The sequence below is a fragment of the Epargyreus clarus genome, unplaced genomic scaffold, assembly GCF_041222505.1.
Source record: "Epargyreus clarus isolate Ecla_fem2 unplaced genomic scaffold, WU_Ecla_fem_2.2 ptg000029l, whole genome shotgun sequence".
NCBI lineage: Eukaryota > Metazoa > Arthropoda > Insecta > Lepidoptera > Hesperiidae > Epargyreus > Epargyreus clarus.
In genome coordinates, this window is record NW_027332235.1 from 6346455 (window position 1) to 6373996 (window position 27542).

The 27542-nt window shown below is 35.3% G+C and overlaps 2 protein-coding genes across 2 annotated transcripts in view; one reads left to right on the forward strand and one right to left on the reverse strand.

The window, feature by feature from the left end:
• LOC140754485 (uncharacterized) overlaps positions 1–12712 on the forward strand; it is a 226960-nt gene extending 214248 nt beyond the window's left edge. Inside the window, exon 3 of the transcript XR_012103670.1 lies at positions 12703–12712. The gene's annotated coding sequence lies outside the window, so the exon portion shown is untranslated. The remainder of the gene's footprint in view (positions 1–12702) is intronic.
• CYP49A1 (probable cytochrome P450 49a1-like) lies at positions 932–25014 on the reverse strand. Its single transcript, XM_073089506.1, has 13 exons — positions 24882–25014; positions 18766–18888; positions 15490–15669; positions 6745–6910; positions 6196–6285; positions 5617–5733; positions 5119–5195; positions 4336–4531; positions 3682–3829; positions 2793–2956; positions 2408–2486; positions 1997–2197; positions 932–1201 (listed from the first exon to the last, which is right to left on the reverse strand). Exons 2-13 carry the CDS (start codon positions 18866–18868, stop codon positions 1094–1096), a joined length of 1629 nt encoding a protein of 542 aa, XP_072945607.1. The 5' UTR covers positions 18869–18888; positions 24882–25014; the 3' UTR covers positions 932–1093.
• Positions 25015–27542: the final 2528 nt, after the last annotated feature.

Sequence of the window (27542 nt, forward strand, 5' to 3'; positions counted from 1 at the left end):
AACCCTAGATAGAATTTGAGTCGTACCTCATTGATGTGTTGCTAGTTCTACAGACATATTGTTGAACTTTTAAAGTGTATTTTCGTTATGCCTACGCTTCAAACCTGAACTTAGAAGCCTGGAATAATAGCAGTGAATAGAGAGATGACGTGTTGCAAATTTAAAGCATAATGTACATACATGTAAAGGTTCTTTTGTCTATATGACTCTATAATAAAAAGACTTATTGATTGGACTATGGACTTAAAATTATATAAGCTTATTCTTCAAGCTACTCTTATAGATAAGGGTCACAGTAAATTTGATTAAAGATATAATAAAAAATCATCACATAGGTATTTAAGTATTATTTATTGTCATCGACGTATAAATAATGTTTATCTGTAAAATGTAACTCTTGATTACACTTTTATATAAAAATATAATATATTTACAGACAATTTTAATTATACAAATTGAACAAATTAATGTCTAAATAGTGATTCACAATATTTGATTGATATTAGATAGTAAAAAAGTGTTGATTGATTGACCTCACAGTTAATTCTCTCACAACACCGTATCATACCATGATCATACTTTGAACGTGTCATGAAAAAAATTCCTTTGTAAAAAGTATAAGTATTTCAAGGTGGTAGAACCCTTTGTGGTTCGACTCCAGCGGCACCACCGCCACACCTATTTCAGCCTAATGACAGCAGTGTTAGGCGCTGCTGTGTTCCGTTTTGAAGGGTGTGGTAAGTGAGACATACTTTTCCGAGGCGTTCCAGCTTAGTTCTCAGGGGTAGCGTCGCATCTGTGGCTGACCTCAGGTAGGAATATCTAATCCTATCTGGGGTTGAATACAGATGTCCATGGGCGGCAGTATCCACTTACCATCACGTCACCAACACGTTCGACGACGAGTTCGTAGTTCGTAGTACGTTCGTAGTACGAGTCACCTTTCTAGTACGTTCATAGTATGATACGGCGCAGTAGGAAAACACTTAACATTTAATTAAATACTAGAGAAATATAGGTACAAAGTAGTTTTTCATTCACATACTTATAAACAACTTAGTAAATTCTACGTTATAAACTATTTCTTGTGTAACTACCGTTCATTTAGTTTCAGTCGGATAGGTCCATTAGGAGTGTACATCGGATGAATGTGGTAGTCCAAAGGTTCGTGATGGTACTCCATTTTGAAAGCTTGCACCATCTGTAAAATTTAAGAAATAAATAACATCCGTTATAGACAAATTTCATATCTAAAAAAAGTAAAAAGATCTAAAAGTAATACTTTTTTTTATAATATAGGAGTAGCAGACGAGCATGCAGTCCACCTGATGGTAAGTGGCTACTGCCTCCCATGGACATCTGTAATCAAACCCAGATAGGATTAGATATTCCTACCTGAGGTCATAATGAGGTATAATACAAGGTATAATATAATACAATATACATGATATTCATATTGGGATAGGCGAATATAGAGTTACCAGGTATTAGTCAAATAATAGCGACGCGAAATAGCGAGGCAAGCAGGCGATTCACCTCGTTATGACTATATTATTTGCCGGCCGCGGTCATCTCCTCTCATTCACTCGCCGAGCGGCCACAGTAGAATTCGACCAGTTTGGAAACTCCCTACAAGCGTTCGAAAAGGCACACTCACACAAACATGCGCCTGAACAACAACTAAGCCTGTTGAAGCATGAAGGAAAATTTAATCACCTTCACCGGTTTACTTCTGTAACAGGCATACCTACGTGATTAATATCGTGCATATTCTCGAGATCTTGTATTTCATATTAATTATTGTAGATAATATTACCTTTGATATTACCTACGCAGGTATCAATATTACATTGAGTAGCTAATAATGATCTGTTCACTAATATTTGACTAATACCCAGTACTAGGTATGGTATCATAATATACGATAGCTAATATATGCAATAATAGGATTACCTATAAATAACCCTAATATAACATCTCTACCGCTAAATCTTACCTTACAAATCATAATATGCATTTCAAGTTCAGCAAATCTCCGGCCAAGGCACATACGTTTGCCAAAACCGAAGGGGAGAGACGCGAAAGCATGGTGTTTGAGTCCAGCCCTCTGGATCCACCTCTCCGGCCGGAATTCTGACGCATCCGTGAAATATTCCTCACTATTCCCCATTACGTAGTGTTGAAATATTACTTGGGTCTGAAAGTAGTATTTTGGGTCATTAAGTCATTGTTATGAAAAGTCACCTTAATTTTCAACTTTGTCATAGCAAAATTTCTCTAACGGGCTTTAGGTTTTTTTTTTAAATATAGGAGTAGCAGACGAGTATGCAGTACACCTAATGGTAAGTGGCTACTGCCGCCCATGGACATAACGTATTGATATCAAAAAGATAAATATTTTACTTACACCTTTGGGAATATTATATCCACAAATAACTGTGTCTTTGGTCAATTGTCGACCATTACCGATTACAACAGGATACATTCTGAAAAAGCAGAACAAAACAAGCAATGTATTATGTGTTTATGTAAAACATATCCTAGACTATCCGCAACATCGTCGACTTTTTTTATAATATAGAAATAGCAGACGATAATGCAGTCCACCTGATGGTAATGGCTACTGCTGCCCATGGACATCTGTAACCAATCCCAGATAAGATCAGATTCCTCCCTGATGTTGGCTACAGATGCGCCGCTACCCCTGAGGACTAAGCTGGAATCGCTGGCCTCGGCTCTACTTTCAAAACCGTCTTACACTACTTAGCTGTCCTAGTTTTTAAATTAATTACCTTAAAACCTCTTTGATGCAAGCCTTCAGATACGGCATCTGGCTAATATCGCCTGCTTTGAGAGGCCTGCCTTGTAATACTTTTGAGATTTCTTCATATAGCCTTTCCTGTACTTCCGGTCTTAATGACAGTTGGTAAAGAGTTGAAGCCACGGCGTTAGACGTCTGAAATAGTTTAACATTTTAGTTTAATTTTCAAAATGTAGATTCTATTAGTTTCGGTTTAATTGCTATTTTATTTGGCTAGGCGTCAACGTTATTTGGCTACCAAAGCATTCTTAATTAATATTTTTATATCCAAGTTATTTAATATAATTTCTTAATGTCCAAATAATACGCTTTCGCTTTCGCTTTCTACACTCACAGCCCCACACTAGGATTCCCTGTATCGTGGGTGCTATGGACACACACAGATACAAATACACAAACACCCAGACCCAGAATGAGAAATCTAAATTCATCATTTAAAAATCTGTCTGGCCGGGGATCGAACCCGGGACCCACTGCGCGTCAGACCGGCATGGTGACCGCTCCGCCACGCGGGTCGTCAAAATGCATATAATACCTACATTAATTAAAAATAAATTAACATCGAGACCAAAATCAATCATATCATTACATCACCATAAAATATCAACATCAGTTAGTTTAATTAAAAAAATTGAATAATTATCAAGAGCCATTGACAATACACGATTTTAATCATTTTGTCCCATTCTGCCTATCAGGATAATCAGGATTAACGACTTTCGGTGCATTGTTCGAGCGCCTTAGAGAAAGTTCATTGCAAAGTTGCCAGATTGCAACAATTATTACATTTTAGATTGATTAATTGTTATAGCGTGGGTTTAAGTTTTTTTTTAAATAATGCTTTTAGAACATAGTATTACCGTGTCTATTCCTACTAGGAACATGTCGAGAGCGGCAACAGCTGCCACCCTGGGCCCGGCAGCAGCGACCAAGTCTTGCAGCAAAGACTTGCTTCTGCCGGCTTCTTGGCATTCCTTTAGAGCCCGGTCTACATGCTTCAGAGTTACACTGAAAATGTATAAGTGTCAGTGTATAAAATAATAATATATAAAATGTATTGATTGAAGAAAATATACCAAAATGAAAACTATCCTTCTAATCTACGAAATGTCTATGTCTAATAAGACTATGTCTAATAATTTTTCACAAGTATTCACAATAGTGAATACTTGTGAAAAATAAGATATATAGGGGTTTAGTCTTAGTGTGCAGGACAGCATTTCATACTGAAATCGGCATAGTAGATACCATCGAAATAGCTACGGGAGTCTGTCTCGCAGTTGACTTTTTTTAAATACCATTTGAAAATATCATAAGTATGATAACCGAAATATTATTATACTAAGTAATGATATTTTTCTAACGAACCCTCATTGTTAAGATCGTTATCCCATTCAACCTGTTACTTTGATGGTTAAAATGATTTAGTCCACTTTGATCCCCTGAGGATGCCCTGCCCTGACTAGTTCGACTATAAATGACAACAATTTATTGTAATAAATCAAAATGATTACCTGAGAATTGTGTCCAAAGCAGCCACATATTTCCTAAACATCGCAGTGGGGTATATCCTCCACCATGGGGCTCGTAGCTCCAGCTCACCCACACAGAGGAAGAACGTGTGTACAGCGTCAATGAGTCGCTGGCTTTCAGAACCCTCGAGAGACTCTAGACACCCCAAGCGAGTGTCGAGAGCTATTAGACCTAAAGCTGGAATTGAAGTATTTTTATATCAGGCGCTTGTTTTTTCACTTAAACAGGCAATAAAATATTCAAAATTTTATTAAGTAGTATAAATTTAATCTAAGATTTTAAGATAGACCTATAGTTTTAGAATAATGGTTTGCACGCGCTATCCCCATATTTTTTTCCTAAACGGGTTCAAAAATTTTTGAATTTAGGAAGCGAATGTTATCACGCTACACCTATTTTTATCTCAGAGCTAAAGCTACCTATAACATACACACTATACAATATACATACACTTGAAGAATTTGAAAACTGTTTGAAGAAAGCTTTTCCACTTGAGGCATTTCGCAAAATGTCAGCTTTATACCTCACATGAAGTAGAAAAGTGAACTATGTATTTGTATTATTTGCGTATGAAGCGTACATAATACGCTACTACTCCTACATTAAATAAAAAAGAAAAGAAAAGGCAGTGCTTCCAGAGAAGCACTGACTTTTATTTTGCTCTGGCATAAATGAGGACCTTTATCAATTCTCCCATTGTTGTTCAACATTTATGAAGTTTAGTACCCATATAAATATACTCGTAATTGTTAAATTATACTTACATTCCAAAGACCACTTGTGCACTTCGTTGAGGAAGTCCTTTGGTGTCTCCGAATTCTCATCTCGAATTTCTCGAACCCTACAAAAGGTAGTACCTATATAAGTTTATTCTCCACTAGAGAAGGCGTGTGCTTGTAAAGGCCACTCTAGCTCGTTAAAACACTTCCAAAGGATAGAAGGTTATAATTGTGACAGTGCTACTCAATCGGAGAACCCAAAGTTTGAAACTTAGCGCGCATTTCTGATTTTTCAAGTTATGTACATATTAGAAATTCATTATCACATGTTATAAGAGTGAAACAAAACATTGCAAGGAATTAATGCTTTAATTGCTTAAATCTACAAGCTGAACAATTCTTTAAAAAACAAAAAGTTTTCAAAGGTGTATGAAGTCTACCATTCCGCACTTGGCCAGGGCGGCGGCGCAATGGCAATAACCTCTTTCACTCTAAGAGAAGACCTCTGCCTAGCAGTAGGACAGTAATAAGGCAACTACATACCTATTAACAAAAGCATCAGCCACTTCGCCTACTTGGTCGGTGTATTGCGCAGCTGCACCAGTGCTCAGAGCCACTCGGGATACCTTAGTCCTAAAGGCCGCCCAGGACTCACCGTGACTACAAAAATAGATAAAATTGCATTCGTTTATTTTTAATTACATATCTTCTCGTGTCGTGGAAAGTTCAGACTGAATAGGAGCATTTGTTACTTCCCAAAAAGAATATAATTTTACGCGGAAAGCTAGCAGCACAATATGTCACGTTTATTAGTACGTAATAACTGGACCCTTACCATGAGGTTTACGTTTTGACAAATATGACTGTTTTGATATTTGTTTACGTATTTGCCCATACAATTTCCAATCAGCGCCTCTAGCGGATTGTGTCAAAACTTGGAAATTGTATGGGCCAATACGTAAACAAATACCAAAACAGTCATATTTGTCAAAACGTAAAAACTCATGGTAACGGTACGAGTACATCTATTACTATTGGTATTAAGAGGTTTTAATAAATGATATATAAAATGTAAATAAAAAGTTAGTAGTTAGTAAATTAGTGAAATATTTAAAACCTTACACCGCAATAACTCCCGCACAGTCTTTTTCCGCGCCGAAGAAGTCCTTCCTCAACGTGTGCTTGTAATAGTTCAAAGAAGGCATTGATGGCCTGCAAACAGATACATCGAAAAGATAAATAATCAATACAAAAAAATTGTACCCTGGTATACTCAAGTCGCCCAGGTTCGTATCGCAGGCACTATCGCCTTAATTTCTCATATTGCAGAATTCACCTACGATTTTTTTTTCTCTTAAAATGTCTGATTATTTTCATCAACTTCGTGAACTTCAATGTCACTGAAAATAATATTTTTTATAACATTGTTGATTACATGGTTTGTTAAAACGACCCTGCAGTGAGCCTGATTTTGAGTGGTCAATTTCTTATAGAAGTGGGATTCTGAATGCGTATCCACTCCCATCAAGACACCCTTCCTCCGAAACGTATAAGTGCGTCACGTTACAAATAGGTATGTCAGTGGTACCTCCATGTCAAATCAGACTGGTTCTACCACCTTTAAAATGATGCCCCTCAGATACCCAAAACGAATTAGTCAGAAGAACCTACCTATGAGGAGCAGCGTCCTCTCCTCGGAAAACCCTTTCCACCTCACTAGCCTCGAACACAAATAGCATATCAGGTCTACCCAGCAAACCCGCCATCTTCACGCATTTGCCGTACTGCTTCCGAAGCGACAAGCAAACCTTGTCCACATGCTCCACTGAGTAGCCACCTAGAAGAAGTTGATGAAAGTTAGAGAAGTAACTAGAAAGACAAAGAACGGGGTATTTTATATTAAAGGTTAATCCAACGTAATTCCACTGCAATGGTGCCACTGTCACTTTCTGATTTTGTTTTCAAGGGTATGAGGAATATAAAGCATAATATAATATGACAGAGGAAAATTCAGTGGGAATCGAGCTTGCAGTTCAACTGATGGAAGGTGATCACTGCCTCCCATAGACAACTCTGACCAACTCCATATGAAACCGGTTCTACCTTTTTTTTTCTCGAGGGGGAAACCTTCAAAAGGTACCCGACGACGTGGGAGCGACGCCGGGTTATGTGGGATTCTTACCGCACTAAAACCCCCCCCCGGTGGCCGTCCTCAGCGTTGCCAAGAGGACTTCGGGATCTCCTACGGAACGCAACCGGAGTCCGCTTAACGCATTGCCCCTTCGGGCTCCTCCTAGGTGAGCTTCAGGACTCACCACACCGTCTGGTGTTTACGACGGTATGCGACCACACATACCGCCGTCGTTCCCGGAGTTGCTTGCTGGATGGCTCGACCTCCCAATCTTGCCGCCCGCAACCCCGGAAGCCCCCTTTTAGTCGCCTCCTACGACAGGCAGGGGATACCGTAGCCCTATTCTAGTCCCGAACTACAGGGACAGAACCGGTTCTACCTAACCACTCCATATCCATAGTCACTTCATAATATAGGTGCTCTCTAATAATTTCCTGTTCCATGCCATAAAAAAAACATGTTAGAAACATAATCATTTGTCAACTTCCCGTCTAGGGTTGTCAACAACTTTAACATTTTATTGTATCCGGTCAAATATTTACACATACGTTCTGACCGACTTTTATTTGGCTTTTGGTCAAAACTAAATGTCATGCCGGTTAAAATTTACGCATTCCTATTGGGAGTTGTGTGCGCGTAATTTTTTTTAATTGCAATATAATAATAATATATAATTTTTAATATTTTTTATGTTATTATGTAAGTCTCAAAGAAAACGAAATAAAATATTCAAATCATAAGGTATTGAATTTGTAAGATTAAATAGAATTATTTAAAAAACATTATTCATATTACAATGGATTTAATACATTGCATTTTGGTTTAATAGCTGGCAATTTAGAATGAAAATAAAAAAAAACAAAATGGAAGCTTGGGCTTGGAAAATACGTAAAGATATAGAAGTATAGATATATTAGGTAGATTCCTAACTTGGCAACCCTATTCCCCGCCTATAACTCTCTACCGTGCAGTGTTCCCACAGAAGTGAGAGTTACCGGGCGGGTTGCGGGATCCATGTCACGATTTCCCTACACAAATGCCAATAAATTCCTATTAACGGAACCAAACGATTAAGATTTTTATAAGAAGTCAAGAGACAACCTTAAGTAGAATTGGGTGTTCTTGAAATTGACAAAATTGATTTGAGGACTAAACTGAAACTCCTTATTTCATCATCATCATTATCAACCCATCACTGTTGGACACGTTCTCCTCTCAGAATGAGAAGGATGAGGCCATAGTCCAACGCGCTGGCAAAGTGCAAATTGGTAGATTTTATATACCTTTGAAAACTTTTTTTAAGACTTCGCAGGTTTCCTCACGATGTATTCCTGAGACGGACAAACTCCTTATTTACAAGTATTACAAAACCAAATCCCCCACCGCTTCTGTCTCTCTAAACGCGATGAATATTAAAAAAAACTACTGAACTGAACGTCATACGGTTTTCACCAATGAATGGGGAACCAGGGAAAGGATTAGGTGTATAATTCATTATGGTTTTGTGAATTTGCCTGATAGTATAACGATGATTAATACAACCTTGACGCAACATGCTGATCGATATCATTTCACTATGACACAATGAAAAATAACCCACGCGAAGATGGGATGAGTTGTTAGTTTAGTTATAACTTCTTATAGCACCTTTCCTAGTTTTGTCAACAAGTTCAAAAACGAGATAAAGCTCCTATAAATATAAGAGATAGCAGAGGATTTTAAAGGGCACAAAATGCATTTTTTAAACAAAATAGTAAAAAGGTAATAGAACACTCTGTGGTTCGATTCGAAAAAAAAATACTTAGGTAAGTTTTTTTTTTCAATGACGTGAGGAGAAAAGCATTTATTATGCCGGGTTCCTATACCGTTCAAAGGTATCATGATCATAGCCTTTATTGCATCATACGCTATCACATACATATAAAGTTGTTACAAATTTTGATAAAGTGGCACAAAACCCTGTAAGGGTGTAGTCATTTAAATAACTTAAAGTTAATGTAACATTAATTTAAAATTTTCAATTAGGATCTGTTAATAGTACAGTTTACATTTTCATATGGTGATACCTACCTATGCAAAACCCATTTCAATTTAAATAACATTAACGCTCTTTTTGTGAAAATACCTACCTATTATGCTTACCTAACAATGAAAAGTAATTAGTTCCTGACACGGTAATAATTTCAATAGATATTAGGCACAATATTTCTGTTAACTTTAAACAATACTTAAAAAATGTTGGATTACTGTAAACGGCTTTCACTAGTAATGTTATATTGCTGTAAAATAAATAATTTTAAGACCACGAGAAAGTTTCAGTTAGTAACGGAATAACGGAAAAAGAAATTTTATGCGTATTAATTAAGTTTTAACGTATTTATGAAAATATTGTGCCTAATATTTTATATTATTTTTCCCAACTGTATTAAAATCATTTTTAGCAACTTTATACTTTTCACTTAATGTATTAGGTAGGTGTATTTTTAGGATTCCGTTCGCAAAGGGTAAAAACGGAACCTTATTATTAATTAAGCATCCGCTGTCCGTCTGTCATATGTATAATGGTGTCCGCTATAACAACAAATACTAACATTAAAACAATCTTCAAAATAAATGGGAGTCGCCATACAAGTAACCGTTATTTTGAAGTTTTTCACTTTATCTATTAAACCCTAATAGGCATAATATGATTTTATAATAATCAATATACTACTTTAATTTATGCCAGTGCCATTAAATAACGTCCAATTAAAATAATTATCATTATTTTATATCTACTTAGCTACTCTATCGTTAACAACGACAAAATAAATTGCTAACCTAAACCAACCTTGGAGCCTTACCACAAATTACCCTCTTTCAAAACTGTTATGCCTCAAGTTAATTTCTGTAAGCCTCAAGCGTTATTACTTGGGAAACAATGAACAATGGAGACATACGAGTATATTAGAAATTGACTGAGACTGCATAACCGTTGGCCTATTTCTGCCGTATGTGCCTTATAAGCGGTGTAACCTTTTTTTATAATATAGGAGTAGCAGACGAGCATGCGATCCACCTGAGGGTTAGTGGATACTGCCGCCCATAGACATCTATAATCAACCTCAGATATGATTAGATATTCCTACCTGAGATCGGCCACATGCGCCGCTATCCCTGAGGACTAAGCTGGAACGCCTCGGATACGTATGTATGCCTTACCACACGTTATGTATTGCATTCTTACTAACAAGGATAAAACTCGTTGGTCCCTCACCTATAGTCTCGGTGGTGGTTTAGTATATAAAAGTATTCTTTAGTTAGTTGTAAGACATAAAAATACCTGAATGCGAATTAAAGATTTCTATGCGAAAATGTTATTCAGCGACTAAGAAAATTAAATATAGTTTAGGTGACTCTACATATTTGATTGTTCCAGAATCGGTGAATTTAACGACCGTTATTAATATTCAATCTATCCAAATCAAAACTTTATATTACTTGCTTGTAGTACCTAGTTGTCAAATGTCGATCTTTATTAGACAAAACATTGAATAGTTTGATTATTTATTTGTAACGGACATAAGTCGTCGACGATATATCGTAATCGTATCGACTAAAGTACATTGTAAACAGTAATTTAGTACGGATCCGTCAAGCATTACGAGCGTTGCGTCAAAGGAAATGCGGTGCACGCAATAACAACTTGTTTATACAAATACTTTAAACCCGTGGTACTATTTTACGTTATATATGGAACCGTTTAACCTAATTTGGTATCTACGGATCTTAAACTGTAAGGATTGATCGTTAACCGCTTGGCGGAACGGTCAACATACCAGTCTGACGCACAGACGGTTCCGGGTTTGATCCCCGGTCAGACAGATATGATAAATTTAGATTTCTGTTGTGGGTCTGGGTGTTCTGAGTCTAGTTCTGACTATGAGTGTAAAAAGCGTCTTTTCTAATCGTGCAAATACAACGATCTATGTCCGTAGGGGATTTTTATTAGCGTTTCTATACATAGGGGCACGTTAGACAGTCTTGATAATCCTGATTATAAAATAATTGGCCAAGTCCAAGTCGAACTTGCACACAGAGTGCTTCGTACCAAAATTTCATTATTTTTATAGCGGCCATAGAAGCGGACAAATTTGCTTATGTTCGTCCCTAGTACCTACAAATACAAACACTGTTTCAGTTCTAGAAGTTAATTATGTACGGTAATCCATTTTGGTTCGAAATTGCGAGCGATTATTATTTCCAAAGTCCTCGAAATAATGATGCCATCAAAAATGAAATTTGACAGTTGTTTCATCAAGTTAAGTTAGGCAAATAAAAAAGCTTAATTAAAAACAAGGTGAAAGTTAATTTTGATTTCCTATTTATAATGAAGTGTTCAAGAAACTAATTTATTCCGACATTATAAAGTTCACTTAAAATTAATTAATTAAAGATAAAAATAATTATTAAAAAAACAACAGTTATTTTTGCATACAGCCTCTACATTAACGATATGTCTAGCATTACATTTACATTTTACTGCAAAATTGCGAAACGTAGTCATTAAAATGTATCTTTGAGAAATCAGCGTTTTCAATTATTTTTTATTTGTTCTCAGCATTCCTTTTTGTTTATGCATAATTATCTAAGTAAGTATCGCGGGATTTCATGAGAATTAGAAAACATCATTACATTCTATTCATTACTCATATAGGTATGTAGGTTTTCTAGAAATCTGCACTAGGCCTAAGTAGATGGTTTTTACCATATTTTTTTACTTTTAAAGGGTCTCACATTATGGAAACCCTAAATCCGATTTAAATCAAACTCCCACTTTTAATTTCATAAGACATATAATCAATGTTAATTTATCGAACATTTCAACAATGAAAAAACACAGTGAAAAGGAATCCTGCCAATTTTGTACCTAAATACCAGTGTATCTAAGACTATCTCATCCTGAAATTTGAAAGAAATTCTATCCCACTCCTATCTCCTATCCCATGGGATGGTTGGGTAATAACAATGACTGTCAAAGGTGTGGGTTGTTTATTAGTTAAACCTGAATCACCGTTGACCCTTCCTAACCCTTATTTATAAGAAGTTCCCATCAATGGGACAATCAATATCTTTATAATGAATGTCATCAAAACATCAGCATATAAAAGTCATAAAGTTCCATTTATTCAATAGCCATGCATTTGTCGCAACGTTAATGTGACACGTTGAAAGAATACTAATGTCTTTCATAATAATCGATGTTACGAAAAAATACGGAACCGGGACAAGGCTGGTCATTTAAGTCACGGTACATCTTCCATCTGGTTTATGAGCCGAGAATCACTTTATTGTTTACTGTTTCACATTCACCTGTGTTTACATATCTTACAGTTATAGTTGTACTCATAATTGGGAAAAAATAGCGTTATTTCGAAACTGGTACTACTGGAAGCCTTAAATTTCAGGTGGAAATTTATAATTACCACTATAAAGGCGGAGACTCAGACGTATAAGAGACATCAAGACTTTATTTATCCGTACTATGTAGAATCCTAGCGTTTATCAATGCTGTTATTAGAAAAAATAAGGGTGGCGGTGGTGCCACCTGAGTCAAAACACTAAGGGTTCTATCACCTTTGAATTGTTCGACCACCTTTGACCTATTCTAGGCTATCAAAATTACAAACACTACTTACGAAAGCGGCAACACCGCAACACCCCCATATAGCTACTATGTGGACAATGTTACCAAAATGGTTGCCAACCGCTGATTCAACTTAGGAGCTTCAGCATTATTACAGCTAAATAAAACTGTTCTCTGATTTAAAGATCGTAAGAAAAGCATCGCATGTAGTCCACCTGATGGTAAGTGGCTACTGCCACCCATGGACATCTGTAATCAACCACAGATAGGATTAGATATTCCTACCTGAGGTCGGCCACAGATGCGCCGCTACTCCTGAGGAATAAGCTGGAACGCCTTGGAAAAGTACATCTCCCTTACCACACACTTCAAACCAGAACACAGCAGCGCTTAACACTGCTGTTATAAAGCAGAAATAGATATGGCGGTGGTACCGCCGGAGTCGAACCACAAAGGATTATACCACCTTCTAAAATCTTAAGTACATACACATAAAACTGAGATACGTGGGAATCTCGTCAGTGGCAGAATTGCCGTTTCACATATGCAAACATGTTTGTATAATTTATTCGGTCGTAGTGGTCTCGTTTGATAATTGATAATTTATAATTAACAAATTTATCACCCTCAAGGTAATTGGACATTAAAATTCCAAAGGCTGAAATTTGGATCGTTGGGTGAAACTCTTAGTTTTATATTTTTACTTGAGAGAAAGAAACATTTATATAAAAACTCACGGGTCTATCAGATTTACTAACAGCATCGGCGAGTCTCATTTTTGAAGTGTAAAAGTTGTAAGTCGTAAAGGTCTTGTACAAACAAATGAAGCCTTTTTTGAAAGATCAATATATTATGTGCAATAACATCATGTTATTTTATCAAAAACATCCCATATACTTTGGCCCCTACAAAATAAAAATAAACATTCAATACTAAGTCACTTAAAATTTATTTTTTACATTTTTAGAAGCAATAATACGAGGGTCATTTATTAAAAAGAACGGTATTAAAAAGTAGAGTTATAATTAAAAAAACATACATTTTATCACTTATAAGCAAAAAAAAATTAAACCGTTAGAAGCAACATATTTCACATTATGCATTAAATTTAACTTTACTTCGAGGTCTGTGCAATTTTAATAATAATCTTTGTGGTACTGTTAAGCGTCTATTTAAATCGCATGTCAAAATCTTAAGAGTGAATGGTAGTCATTGCCAAATAAAAAATAATCTTCACAAGAAATCTGCATCGAAATATGTAACACATATCTTAGGGAGCTAAAGGCTATGAAATTCGACCCTACCACTATACTTATATACATTTATTCTATCCCTATCACTATATTCTAGTGGGATATCTCCCACTACTGGTCCGGGTTTCTTTCATAATTAAAAATACCTATAAATCAAAACGTAACTCCGTACACATTTAAAGATATAACTTTCCTACGCCCTGAATTATTATAACAGACATGATTTGAAAGCATTAGAAGCACTGGCGGCCCTAGAAAAATATTTAGGTGACGTTTTTTAGCTCTCACTCTATAGTTAACTTATAGCTTAAGTAGCCACTCAATTAACAGCCTAGCCTCTTTATTAAATAGTGATGCTCGGGTATTTTCGGCACCCCTCGTATGACGACGCTCAGTGCGGTCTGATAAGAAATGCATGCCCAGGATACGAACCCTCCTCTAGAAAATCTGCATTTTGTAAGCTTATTGTTAGCTATATTGGCGGGAATGAGATCTTATTGTGTTCTCACGAAGCACAATGTTTGCCTACAGCGGTCACCTATCCAACATCCGACCGCGCCCAACGTTGCTTCACATTGTATATCACTTACAATCTACAAAACTATGCGTGTTACAAATGTTATTATGACATACTCGTACATAATTATATAAATTTGATACCATCGCACGTAGGAACCGGTAATTGTATACTAAATACAAATAATAATGTTGGTGTGTTACGAAATTGGCCTTAAAACAAACACTGTAGGTATCAAATAATAGGAAGTTACATCGACCTTGTAGATATGTAGATAGAAACTATAGTAGGCATTTGTATGTGTTGAGTAGGCTTTTGGACTATTGGATTGTTGTGCATTTTAAGTATAGGTATAAATTCAATCCAAATTGAGATCTAACAATCCACGCAGTGCATCTGATCGTCACTGCCGCCCATGGGCAATATGGACATTTCTATAATAAACTCCATGGAATTGGGGTATGCCTGAACTTCTACTGGTCACTCCTGCACGTCTACTGGTCACTCCTGACGACCAAGAGGGTCGCCACATAAGTATGTCGATCTACACCCTTGCATCGAAATACAATAACTTTTTGACGTAAGAAAACATGTGGTTCTACCTATAAATTATTGTAGCTGGTTATGTCACACCACGAATACCGTACCCATAACATTTAAGTTTAGCACTTATCTCTGCTTATCAACAACAGTGTTAGCGCTACTATGTTCTGCTTTGCGGATATAGGAGACATACTTTTCTGAGGCATTATAACTAAGTCCTCAGGGGTAGTGGCGCATCTGTGGCCGACCTCACGTAGGAGTTGATGACAGGTGTCCATAGGCGGTAGTAGCCACTATGAGGTAGACTGCATGCTCTTCTACTACTCCTATATAATTAATAACTTACCAATATAAGGAATGAATCGCCATGTATTCCCAAGGAGAGGTAGCGGCTTCGGTCCAGGGACTTCATCCCAAGACTTAGTAGACGTCACGGTGTCGAAGACAGGTGTGGTTATAGCGTGGGTGGACCGCGCCCGGTGGCCTTGCTGGTGAGGGCATTGAGCTGGCCGTGATGAGATGTTACCTGATAATATTAAAATAATATTTAAACGAATCTCACATTTTAGAGTTTAAATGAAAGATTTTTCTAAAGCTGTTAATATGAAATTATTATTATAGTATTTTTTCTCCCTATTGATATAATTAGTTTCAAAATGAGTGAAATAAATGTAAATATACTAAAATCCATGAAATGTATCAAAATTATACGGATAGGAATTCGCTTAAAATTGCAGTGCCAAACCTATATAAACATATTTTTAAGAGATATAACTTATAACTATGGTTGTAGTAACACTATAACTTATAACTCTTAAGCTTCCTCGTAAGCTTCCAATATATGCGAATGTTTCCGGTTTTATTTTTTACGCCTATGTAAAGGCCGAATTCTTAAACTATTATGGCCACTCAATAGATTTATTTAACATATGTATTTTCAACTCACTATAATATTTACTTCTCATTATGTTTAAACAAGTTAAGATTAAGATTAAACAATTAAGATTAAATAAATAACTACAGCATACAAAGCTTATTATAACGTGGAATATTGTTTAAGCGATATAAATATGTGATGTTTCAGACCACAAGGTATGTATTTATACAGCATGGTCAAAATTGGTGATTAGTTTTTAATTGACATATTTTATATAGGAAAGGCCTATATATTTCTATAAAAGAAACATGTACTAAAACCTTATTGAATGTCAAAAATAAATGTGAAAAAACTTAACCAAAAATAACAACAAAATAAATTTTAAATCTTTCATTTTTTCATTATTTTTAAAACTAAATTACTTTTGTATTGAGATGCTTGGTCATTTGAAAATATTAAAGCAAAGTTTTTTGTATAAACTACAGGTCGGTGGTAAACATTGATTAAATAAACACTGATTAGATGATAGTGAGCGTGATTAAGATTAAATAAAGAAAAAATATTGACATACGATTTATATTTGTCAATTCATATTGTCATCGACAAACAAACGTAGGCATTATGACAAACGTGTAAATTTTACATAAAATGATCAAACAGGGTTACCTAATCGTTAACGCAAATATTGATCATCATTCTTGAAATTCCTCTTTACACGTGTATTCATTCATCGCTTTTTTTATAATATAGGAGTAGCAGACGAGCATGCAGTCCACCTGATGGTAAGTGGCTACTGCCGCCCATGGACATCTGTAATCAACCCCAGATAGGATTAGATATTCCTACCTGAGGTCGACCTCAGATGCGCCGCTACCCCTGAGGACTAAGCTGGAACGCCTCGGGAAAGTCTGTCTCCCTTACCACCAGAACACAGCAGCGCCTAACACTGCTGTTATTAGGTAGAAATAGGTGTGGCGATGGTGCTGACGGAGTCGAACCACAAAGGGTTCTACCACCTTCAAAACTTTCTCGCTTACAATACAATAATTCTGAGATGTGCTTAAGATTTTTTTATAAGGTCTATTCCACATACTGGTACATGGGCACTGCCGCCCATGAACATGTTTAATCAAATCCATATAGAACATTGTATAGTCTGCGCCAAACTGCTAGTCCGCTCTGAAGTTGTTGCGAGTAGTAGTCATACAATTTGCTATTGCGACGCGATTCATTTCTATATTCAGAGCGGACTAGCAGTTTTACGCGGACTATACCTGAAACCGATCATAGATACGTTGCCACTCAGCCACGTCCTTCCACCGAAACCGAGTACAAATTTGAAAAAGTAAATAGCTTTTGGCTTTCTTTATAAAATGTAGGTCTAAAATCTTTTAATGACCGACGAGGTAAAACAATTGCCATCTCTAACTGTCTCGCAGAGAGTACGGCGTTCAATCCCCACCAAAGCAGGTGTCTAAACTGAAACGATTCTTTGTCAGATCAGTGTCCATGGTGTCTAGGACACAAAATTCTAGCGTAAATAAGATGACAAATAATGCCTTTGACGGCCTTATTTTTCTAATAATATTAATCACCAAATATATTTTTATTTTTAAGGTACTTAAACATTTTTTTCAAATTCTAACTTTGTGACGTGTTTCTGTCAGAAAATAATTTACAAACAAATGAGACAACTTTTTAAACAAGATTCTCATTAACATAGAAGTTACTTTATTTATTTCTACGACCGAAAGCTTAATAGGCATAGTGAATAATATATTTCTTATTGAGGTCTAAGGTCTGAGACACGAATTCGAAGCCGAAGAGGCACCTAATAACCAGTTTATCAACTTAGCTATCTTACTGATAAATCGCGAAACGAACAACTTTTTGTTGCCTAGTCGTGTATTCAAAAGATGTTCGTGATTTCGCTTTAAAATAATTATGTTACAGCTATAATAAACCGGACTACCCATAGTCACCTTATCTTTTTTAAAGTTCTAAGTTTCTATAATTTTTAAAGTTGTATCCTTACAACCTTTATAAGTGTATGTAGGTATGTATTATTCTTTGGCAATTGGCTTATCCTGCAGTCCAAACGGCTTGATGTGTTTTAATAAAGATAGGTATGACGTGTCGTTAGATTTATTTCAATTGTGGTGACATAATATTATTAACATACAGTTTTAATATCTTTGTAATAGGTACTATTTTTTTCCCTTTCAGTTAATTATTTAGTGGTATATTTTTGTGTCTCTTTTATATTAATTTGTTTTATATCACAAATTAATGAATTTATGCAATTTGTCAAAAAGTATTAAACCGGCCGCAGTCTTCTTGCAGTACAATTTACTAACGCTGGACTAACTAATGAGTAATTGATAAAAACAATTAGACAGATATATTATGTATAATATAATAAATGGAGTTGACTAGAGATAGAGTTGAATGGAAATGGAGGAGGTCTTTACCGCCCTAGGCGGTTTTTAAAAATTAAAAAAAGACACTTATATTATAATTTTAATATTTAAGTGAGTGTAATCATGACACATAGGTTAATAATAATATTATAATAAAATCAAATTAAATTAAATCGGTAGGTATTAACTGAAATTAAAATTATATGATCAATATTATATTAAATCAATTAATTTTTAAATTTAAATAGACTAAGAGGACACATGTTTAGTAATAATTAAGGAATCAATAAAATCTTTATTTATTTTATTAGAAAAATAAACGTACCGATTTCTCCAGCATCTGCTTGGTGGCACTGGGCTGTAGTAGCCACGTGTCGTTGACATATCTTGCGTAGAGGCCATTTCACCACACCTATGCGATTCTTCATTGTTGTGTGTGTTTTGTTTCCTGTTGACAATTTTTAAGTTAGATAGTTACTAGATTTGGATCTAATCATTCTCATATAATTACTTGTCGCCTACTTCGATTATTCAAAGATGTAATAACATGCAAGGGATTCCGAATTAGAATGTTCCGTATTACAGTAAGTATAAGCTAAGTCTGATTACTAATGTACTCGCCCAAGTGTATGTTCGTGTCATCTACGATATATAGGACATATCGTCTTGGAAATGTAAAGTAATGTTAATAATTAAGAACTACTTAATATCTTCATTACAAAAGTTGTTTAAACATTCAGTATTTAGTCGGTTTCAACTTTGTAAAATATGAAAATCCCATCTTAAAAACTATAACAGTCACTTTGCCAACTTCTGTTACAATAAATTGGAGTGGGAAGCAACACAATTTCTTATCAATCTAATGAGTAAGTGAGTGTAATACTTTCTCTTATCTTACCTGGAGTACTTCCATCCTCTTATTATTAGAGAGTTCATTCACTAGACGACATTGATACTGAATCGTAATAAGATACGCAAGTCGGTTTGTTAATTACATTTAACGCATATACATGATGTTGTAATTGATACAATTCTGTAAGACGGAAGTGCTTCCGACCTGTTATTATTAGAGCGTTTATTCACTAGACGATACAACAACAACAACAAATACTCTTTATTTGCACACCACAATACTAGGAACACATAAATTAATATTAGAGACGGTATACAAAAAGGCGGTCTTATCGCTAATGAGCGATTTCTTCCAGACAACCTTTGGAAGGAGTTAAAGATATATGAGACATGAAGAAGGTAAGACGGTAGAAGGTACGAAGGTAAGACGAAGGTAGGACGGTAAGAAGGACGATATTGATAAGTCATCGGAAAAAGACACGTATTGCTAGTCGGTTTGTTAATTGCATTTCACACATATACAAAATGTGTTATAATTGATACATTTCTGTAGGGAGCGAACTAGGATCTGATTTTACATTCACTATCAAGTATCGTGAACAATATGTCGTTGTCGGGTCGTTTTATGGAAAAGCCCTCGCTTACCTAATAGTCGCAGTAAATAAATACTGCATCTATACAAGTTATACTTAAGCCGTACTATATTAACCACTTTACAATTAGATTATTTTCGCTCTTTAATTAAAATAAATCTCAACCAAATTTTGCCTACCGGATGTTCCACATTTGACATTTAATCGAAAACTTCTCGAATTTCGAAATTTGTTTCGCAAAAATTGGTTCAAAGCGATTGTTAGACTGCTGTGTTAACATGTGTTAGACTGCTGAAACATTTTACCTGAAATTTTTTTTTGGTAATCGCTTAGCATTAAGGAATTAAACATGAGCAGTATTAAGCGTTGCTGTGTTCTAGTTTGAAGTAAGGGAGACATACTTTTCTGAGGCATTCCAGCTAAGCCATCAGGCATAGCGGCGCATTTACCATGAGTTTTCAAAACATCCCACAATTTTACGTTACGTTTACTCAATCCATTGTTCTGTTCCATTTGCTTCAGTAGACTGAGTAAACGTAACAATAAGTAAGTGCTCAAGTCTTTTTGTCTGCCTCACATGTTCTCAAAAAAGGGGCAGGGGCAAAACATAAAGCGCCATTTTGTCAATTTAGACATTTAATGTTACGTTACTGACACTATAGTTCTGATACAATCCGCTAGAGGCGCTGATTGGAATTTGTATGGGCAAATACGTAAACAAATAGCAAAACAGTCATATTTTTTAAAACGTAAAAACTCATGGTAAGGGTACAGGTAGGAATCTAATGTTATTTGAGGTTGGTTATAGACGCTGCGTGCTCGTCTACTACTCCTATATTACAAAAATTTATATATAAACATTTCTAAAGTCCGGATTAAAATGAGATTTGAACACGTGCGGTTAGTTTTTATGTGTGACATTAACATAAACGTTAACTTACGATGGTATGGCCGCCTACTATACGCCCAGTTTCTTTGGTACAATACAAGTATAAAAACCTGATTTTGAATTGAGCACTAGAGCGTGACATACCTTGTATATTGCGACGTAAATCAAACATTTGTATTATTTCTTCATCAACCCATTATTATCCCACTGCTGGGTAAGGTCTCCCCTCAGAATGAAAAGAATTAGGCCATAGTCCACCGCGCTGGCAAAGTGCGTATTGGTAGACTTCACATACCTTTGAATTTTTTTATATAAATCACTCAGGTATGCAGGTTTCCTCACGATGTTTTCCTTCCCCGTTTTAAGCAAGTCATAATTAATTTCTAATACCCACATAACTTTGAAAAATCAGAGGTGCGTGCCTAAGATTTGAATCTCGGACCCCTCGTTCGAGATGCCGAGTTTCTAAACTATTAGGCTATCACTGCTTTTTAACTGCTTTGTATTATTTAACAAAGCTTCAAACTGTCGTACCTTTCGTACCAAAGTCGAATTTTTCGTAGATATATTATTTAAGTGTATTGTTGGACAAAAAGCTGGTATTTCCAATTTATAGTTTGTATAGTGCGGTAAAAATCCCACATAACCCGGCGTCGCTCCCATTTCGTCGGGTACCTTTTGAAGGTTTCCCCCTCGAAAACAAAAAAAAAGGTGTAGCGGTGGTGCCGGAGTCGAACCATGAAGGGCTCTACCGCCTTCAATATTCATGAATTAATTTTTTTTCTGTATTTCTGTCAGATTATACCTACTACACTATTATCATCTTTTCTAAGCCTTCTTCAATAAAAGCAGACCAATGCTCCACATTATATGATTGTGGCTATTATTTTATACTCGTTGTACCAACCACGTCTTAATATTTGTGAACTTGTTTGTTAACCGTTTAACCTTCAAAAGAGCATAGTATTATCTTAATATCAAGGTCATACATTCGCTTTTAATATCAGGTAACTGGTACAAAATCAAATTTAAAACTTTAAACGATACTTAATTTATTGCTCTTTAGGATAATTATATTTTAAATTTGTAATAAAGTACTTACACATATATTTTTGATTTTTATATTAGATAAAGAATTTAAAAGTTATTGTATATACAGATATTAAGGTACAGATATTATATATATAATATCTAACTATTAAATGCTTTAACAGTTAATTAACGAATAATAATTTCATTTATTAGTATCATCGTTAATACATTTTCGGAACTCTCACGATGTTTTTCTTCGCCGTTTAAGCAAGTGATAATATTTTTTTAATACTCATATAACTTTAAAAATTAGAGGTGCTGGTCCGAGATGTAAACCTAGCACTCCTATAATAAGAGTCCGAGTTTCTAACCACTAGTCTATTACTGCTTTTTATACTATGTAACCGAAAATAGTTATATCTGCATTATTGGTTGTAAAACTCCAAATTGTTCTGCTTTTAAATGTCACATATCAATTAATACGGAATTGAGCAACCCTTTTAACTTTATACACATGAGTAGAATGTCACACCGATCGTGTAATGCCATTCCACTCTACATATGAGTGTACCCATATCTTTGTTTGATCACGCCTCTAATTACATATTCAGAACCATACGTTCCCCGTTAGATATTTCGTAGGGCCATCACGTATTGTACAATTAATTGTTTTTTGTTGCAAAAGTTTGTTTACAAATATTATTATATTTTTAAGGTGGTAGAACGTTTTGTGGTTCGACTCCGGCGGCATCACCGCCACACCTATTTCTACCTAATAACAGCAGTGTTAGGCGCTGCTGAATTCCGTTTTGAAGGGTGTGGTAAGGGAGACAGACTTTTCCGAGGCGTTCCAGCTTAGTCCTCAGTGGTAGCGACGCATCTGTGGATCACTTAGCACAATAACTAAAGACTTCATAACTACATTCAAAGTATACCTACTTACAGAAATCTAATGCTTTTATGAGCATATTATATTTCTTAGGGCCATATACAACAAAAAACCTATAATAGAGCTGTAATTATCCTCAAGCATATTTATGGTATGTGGGATACAATTCAGACTACAGGATGTAATATGAGTTGGTTACAAGGTACTTACTTAGATTTTTTGAAACCAGATCAGCTGTTTGACCCAAAAGTTTCAAAATCGCGATTCACACCTGCCGAGCATATAAAACAGAGGCTCGTCGTTGAGTAAGTATTAGGAAAACGGGAATGTAATCAAACATTTTATTAAAAGTGAAACAGTTACTTATTAAAGAAATTCCTTAATACTTATCAATAAAGTAATTCGCCTTATTTTCTAACAGTGGCAGTGTTAGAAAATTTGTAATGTAGAAGTAACAGTCGTTCATGCAGTCCACTAATGGTAGATACCTACTGCTGCCACATGGACATCTTTGACCAACTCCGTATTTCAAGGTGGTAGAACCCTGTGTGATTTGACTTTAGCAGCACCGTTGCCACACTTATCTCTATCTAACAACAGTAGTGTAAAGCGCTGCTGTGTTCTGGTTTAAAGGGTGATACGGGACACGTACGTTTCTGAAGCGTTCCAGTTTAGTCCTCAGGGGCATCATCTATGGCCGACCTGAGGTAAAAATCCAATCTAGTCTGGGCGATGTCCATGGGCGGGAGTAGCCACTTACCATCAGATGGACTGCATGCTCGTCTACTCCTATAATATAAAATAATTCTACCGGAAACTGATCACAGATGCATTGCCTCTGAGTATTAAGAAGGTTGCATATGTTAGTTAACCGTGAAATATTTTACTAATAAGCATAGAAAATTACCGTTTACTTTAAGTCCGCTCTATTGCTTTCTATGTCCCATTGTTTCAGTGCAATAGAGCGTATAAAATTTTGTATATTGTAAAATTATCAACGCACATTTATTACCAACATAAATATTTAAACCACTGTTGCGCAAGAGAATACTTTCCTAAATTCCTTCTCCACTTCTTGTACTTGTACTACGCACGCTAGAAACCTTACCTTCCTACACGCAAGCTTATTACCACAACCGGAACCTTGTAATTAATTCGAATAAGTATACATTACCAACTTAAACTGTATAATGAAACCTCATTGTCTTTAACCTCATTGTCAACCCACCATTGGCCCACTGCTAGGCCCCCTATAGTCCGGTTAGTGTAGACATTCAAAGATACATTTATTCACATCGAGATGAAAATGAGTAAAATTGCTCTAAACGTAATTAAAAATGACAAACCTCCACTGTATTTTTTGGTCTAATTTGACCGGACTCCTAATGATATTATGGGCATTCACTTTGGAAAAAATAAAATCTCTCAGCCGTGACTGTACAATACACAGTCTATTACGTTTTACTTCGTCGTAAAGTCAATCTAATTTATTTGTAATTTACGCTGTTAACTTTAAGACAAGAAATCAATTTACCTACAATTTAATAAACAACTATATTTGCACGCCGACTATGAGTTTAAGTATCAAATATTTGAAATGTAGAGATTAATAAGTGGCAATTGATTTTAATTCGTTTTAAACTGATAACCGGTTGGCACCGTCCGGGATTACCTCTACAACCTTTTTTTCAGCTGTTACAGACTCGCACTAAGCGATGGCTATGGGATCACCATTTTTAAGGAGACCTATGACCAGTACTAGAGGTTTAAAACCAGATAGACAGATCCACGAAATATTTTTTTTCAAATTACAATATTTTGTTTCACATTTACTTTACGTAAACTAAACTAACATAAACTCGGTAATGTAATAAAAGTACTTTCAATTATCATTTATCATCACATAAATTCTAAGCTTTAGAATTAAGCTGCTATCTAGATCAAAAGATAACATGTAATTTTAACTTTATACTTAATTTTTTTGCAACATATTTACATATCTTAATCATTAAACTTATACATAAATTTTAATCATAATATTGTAGCACAAATTTTAATTACACAAACATAACGGAATGTATTAATTAACGGACACTCTAAGGAAAGCTAAGTAACTTTTTAATATGGCAATTAAAAATAATTAAATAAAATAATTACAGAAATAATGTAAAGCCTTTATTACTCACCTTTATTCTCCACTAGTTGTATCACACAAGTTACACACTGCACAATTTTCCAACGAAAAAAAAGAAAGAATAAAAGAAACACTGTCACTTTTTGTGTTCCCTACGAGCGCGCTAGATAACAACTGAACGGTTTCCTACAATCACCGCGGCGCGTTTCCATTGTCGGATGTTTTGCAACACGTCATAATTATAACGTTGTAACGTAATTAAAAATAACGAGTAATTAAACCTGCTAATCGTAGTGTAGTTAACAGGTAACGTTGCTGCTGCTGTAAGATTTTTATATACATTATACTTTAGAACTTTAACTTTTAATGTGATCTTAACAGAAATCTTATGAAATTAAAGCCACTTACCATCAGGTGGACTGTATGCTCGTCTGCTACTGCTATATTACAAAAAAAAACCTAAACTGCAATTGGATGATATTTAGTTGACTTATGCATTTACAGAAAAACTTAATTAACTACTAGATTTTCTGATTTACGTGATACACTATCCTGACTATCACTTTTGATTTTTTCTAAGTTTGTTATATTTTACGGGAACAGTATATTTTACAGGAATTCTATTATTAATATTATTTCAGTTTATTCTTAATTTCATAGATTGCATTGATAGACAATTGTCAGACATCGTGTGATTCGAAATAAGTTAATAAAGGAAGGTAGGCTGATGATTATGATGATTATTAGGCTGATGATTATTATAAAGTTAAATATTAGAGATTTAAAAAACTAATCTACGAATAGAAAATAGCACAAAACGTGTATGAATTACAAGTTTAATGGAAAGTAAATGTAAAATATAAACCGTAATACAATGGAAATAGTTTCGCTACATGTGATAAATTTCTCGTTTAACGACATTTTGATTTAAATGTAGACTAAAGCATGATTTATATAAGTTTCTCAAAGGATAAGTTGAAGGGACAAAAATATATAGGTAATACTAAAATCAAACCATTTTTTTTATAATATAGGAGTAGCAGAGCATGCAGTTCACCTGATGGTAAGTGGCTACTGCCGCCCATAGACATTTGTAATCAACCCCAGATAGGATTTATAGTAAGTTTGTACTTAAAGACTTCAAACTAGATTTATCATAACACAAAAATGTTACTTCCGTTACTTCCGCTTAAAGTAAGTTATATCTACCTGAATAATCGCAGTAATAAACAATCAATCATACTATGTTTTAAATGAGAAAACAGGGATTTTACTTTTCTTATAAGTATTAAAAATCGTGAACTACCAGAAAAAATTGTCTACCATAGTTATAGCAAAGAGAAAGTATGAAAAGGCGTTATTGTTAACCATTAATCTATCTAATTGCAGATAAACCATCAAACCATTTGCTATCGATATCTAAACAAATTGAAGTATAATTTCAAAACGAATGTGGTTATACTGCATGATATCAAATTATAAAAAATCTTTATGTTGATTATATGTTTAACAAGAGGCCTATTTGGGTTAAGTCTACCTACACATATGTATGATTATGTAATTAAAGCAAACACAATCCACGCGTTCAATGACTACTTTTGACTATTAAGTGCTATTGACGTACAAGTTCAATAAAAACACAACTATCGATGTACTTATTTCAGTACAAACCCTCGCTATCGCATGTAATTTTAAAAGAAAACCTTTTTTTAGGCGACTTATGCCATGTTGTCCATAGTGAGTCGTCACTAAAGCCCATTCACATTTGTAATCAAGTCCATATAGGGGTAGAGTTCTATCTGAAGTTGACCACAAATCCGTTATTACGTCAAGGGACTAGTTGGTTCACGTTAGCACATCCTTTAAACTGGAATACAACAGCGTATAAGATCGCTCGTATAAGGCAGAAGTAGGTGTGATGGTGGTGCATCCAGAATCCCTGTAGAAAGGGTTCTAGCGTCATCCACACACATACAAACCCATTCACACTCTCCTCTGCTCTGATCTCCTCTCCTCTGCTCTGCTCTCCTCTGCTCTCCTCTCCTCTCCTCTCCTCTTTCAATGTAAGAAAATCAAGAAGGGGAACAAGGTTAATTGAAAAATAAAATTTAAATATGAATAACCTCATTCATATGCCGTACTACCTTTACGCTCATTACATTATTTATGGCAGAAACTTTCATAACTTACTCACTTTCGATGATTCATAGGCTTTGTTAAATATTTGAAATAGCAGGGGTGATGACCACTAGGATAGTGGATAGAAACTCAGCCCCTCAATCAGGAGGTCCGAGGTTGGAAAAAAAACTTTTATAGGAGAACGTATGAACCACGTTAAATTTTTCATGCTAGTAAACAAAGTCAAAACTAATATATGACTTTTGAGGTCAATCGTAACGGTGGGGGCGCGTCTTCATTATTAGCCTAGGGTGGTCAGAACTCTTGATCAGTCGCTGGCAACGCCCTAAGAACATGTGCCAAGTAAATAAGTAGAAGCTAATTTGAAGGTGGCTGAAATCTCTGTGAAGGTTCGGTCTGAGAAGTGCGGTAAGGGATAAGTACATACTTTTCCAAGGCGTTCCAGCTTAGTCCTCAGGGGTATCGGCGCATCTGTGGCTGACCTCAGGTAGGAATATGTAATCCTATTTGGGATTGATTACAGATGTCCATGGGCGGCAGTAGACACTTAACATCACGTGGACTGCATGCTTGT

What these genes read in the sequence shown, in the direction of transcription:
- CYP49A1 (XM_073089506.1), bottom strand. Translation starts at nt 18,868, where the DNA reads ATGAAGAATCGCATAGGTGTGGTGAAATGGCCTCTACGCAAGATATGT. An exon ending in GCTGATGCTTTTGTTAATAG is followed by an intron (nt 5,196 to 5,616) that starts GTATGTAGTTGC and finishes TACCTTTTGTAG; the next exon opens with GGTTCGAGAAATTCGAGATG. An exon ending in TGCATATTATGATTTGTAAG is followed by an intron (nt 1,202 to 1,996) that starts GTAAGATTTAGC and finishes TAAATTTTACAG; the next exon opens with ATGGTGCAAGCTTTCAAAAT.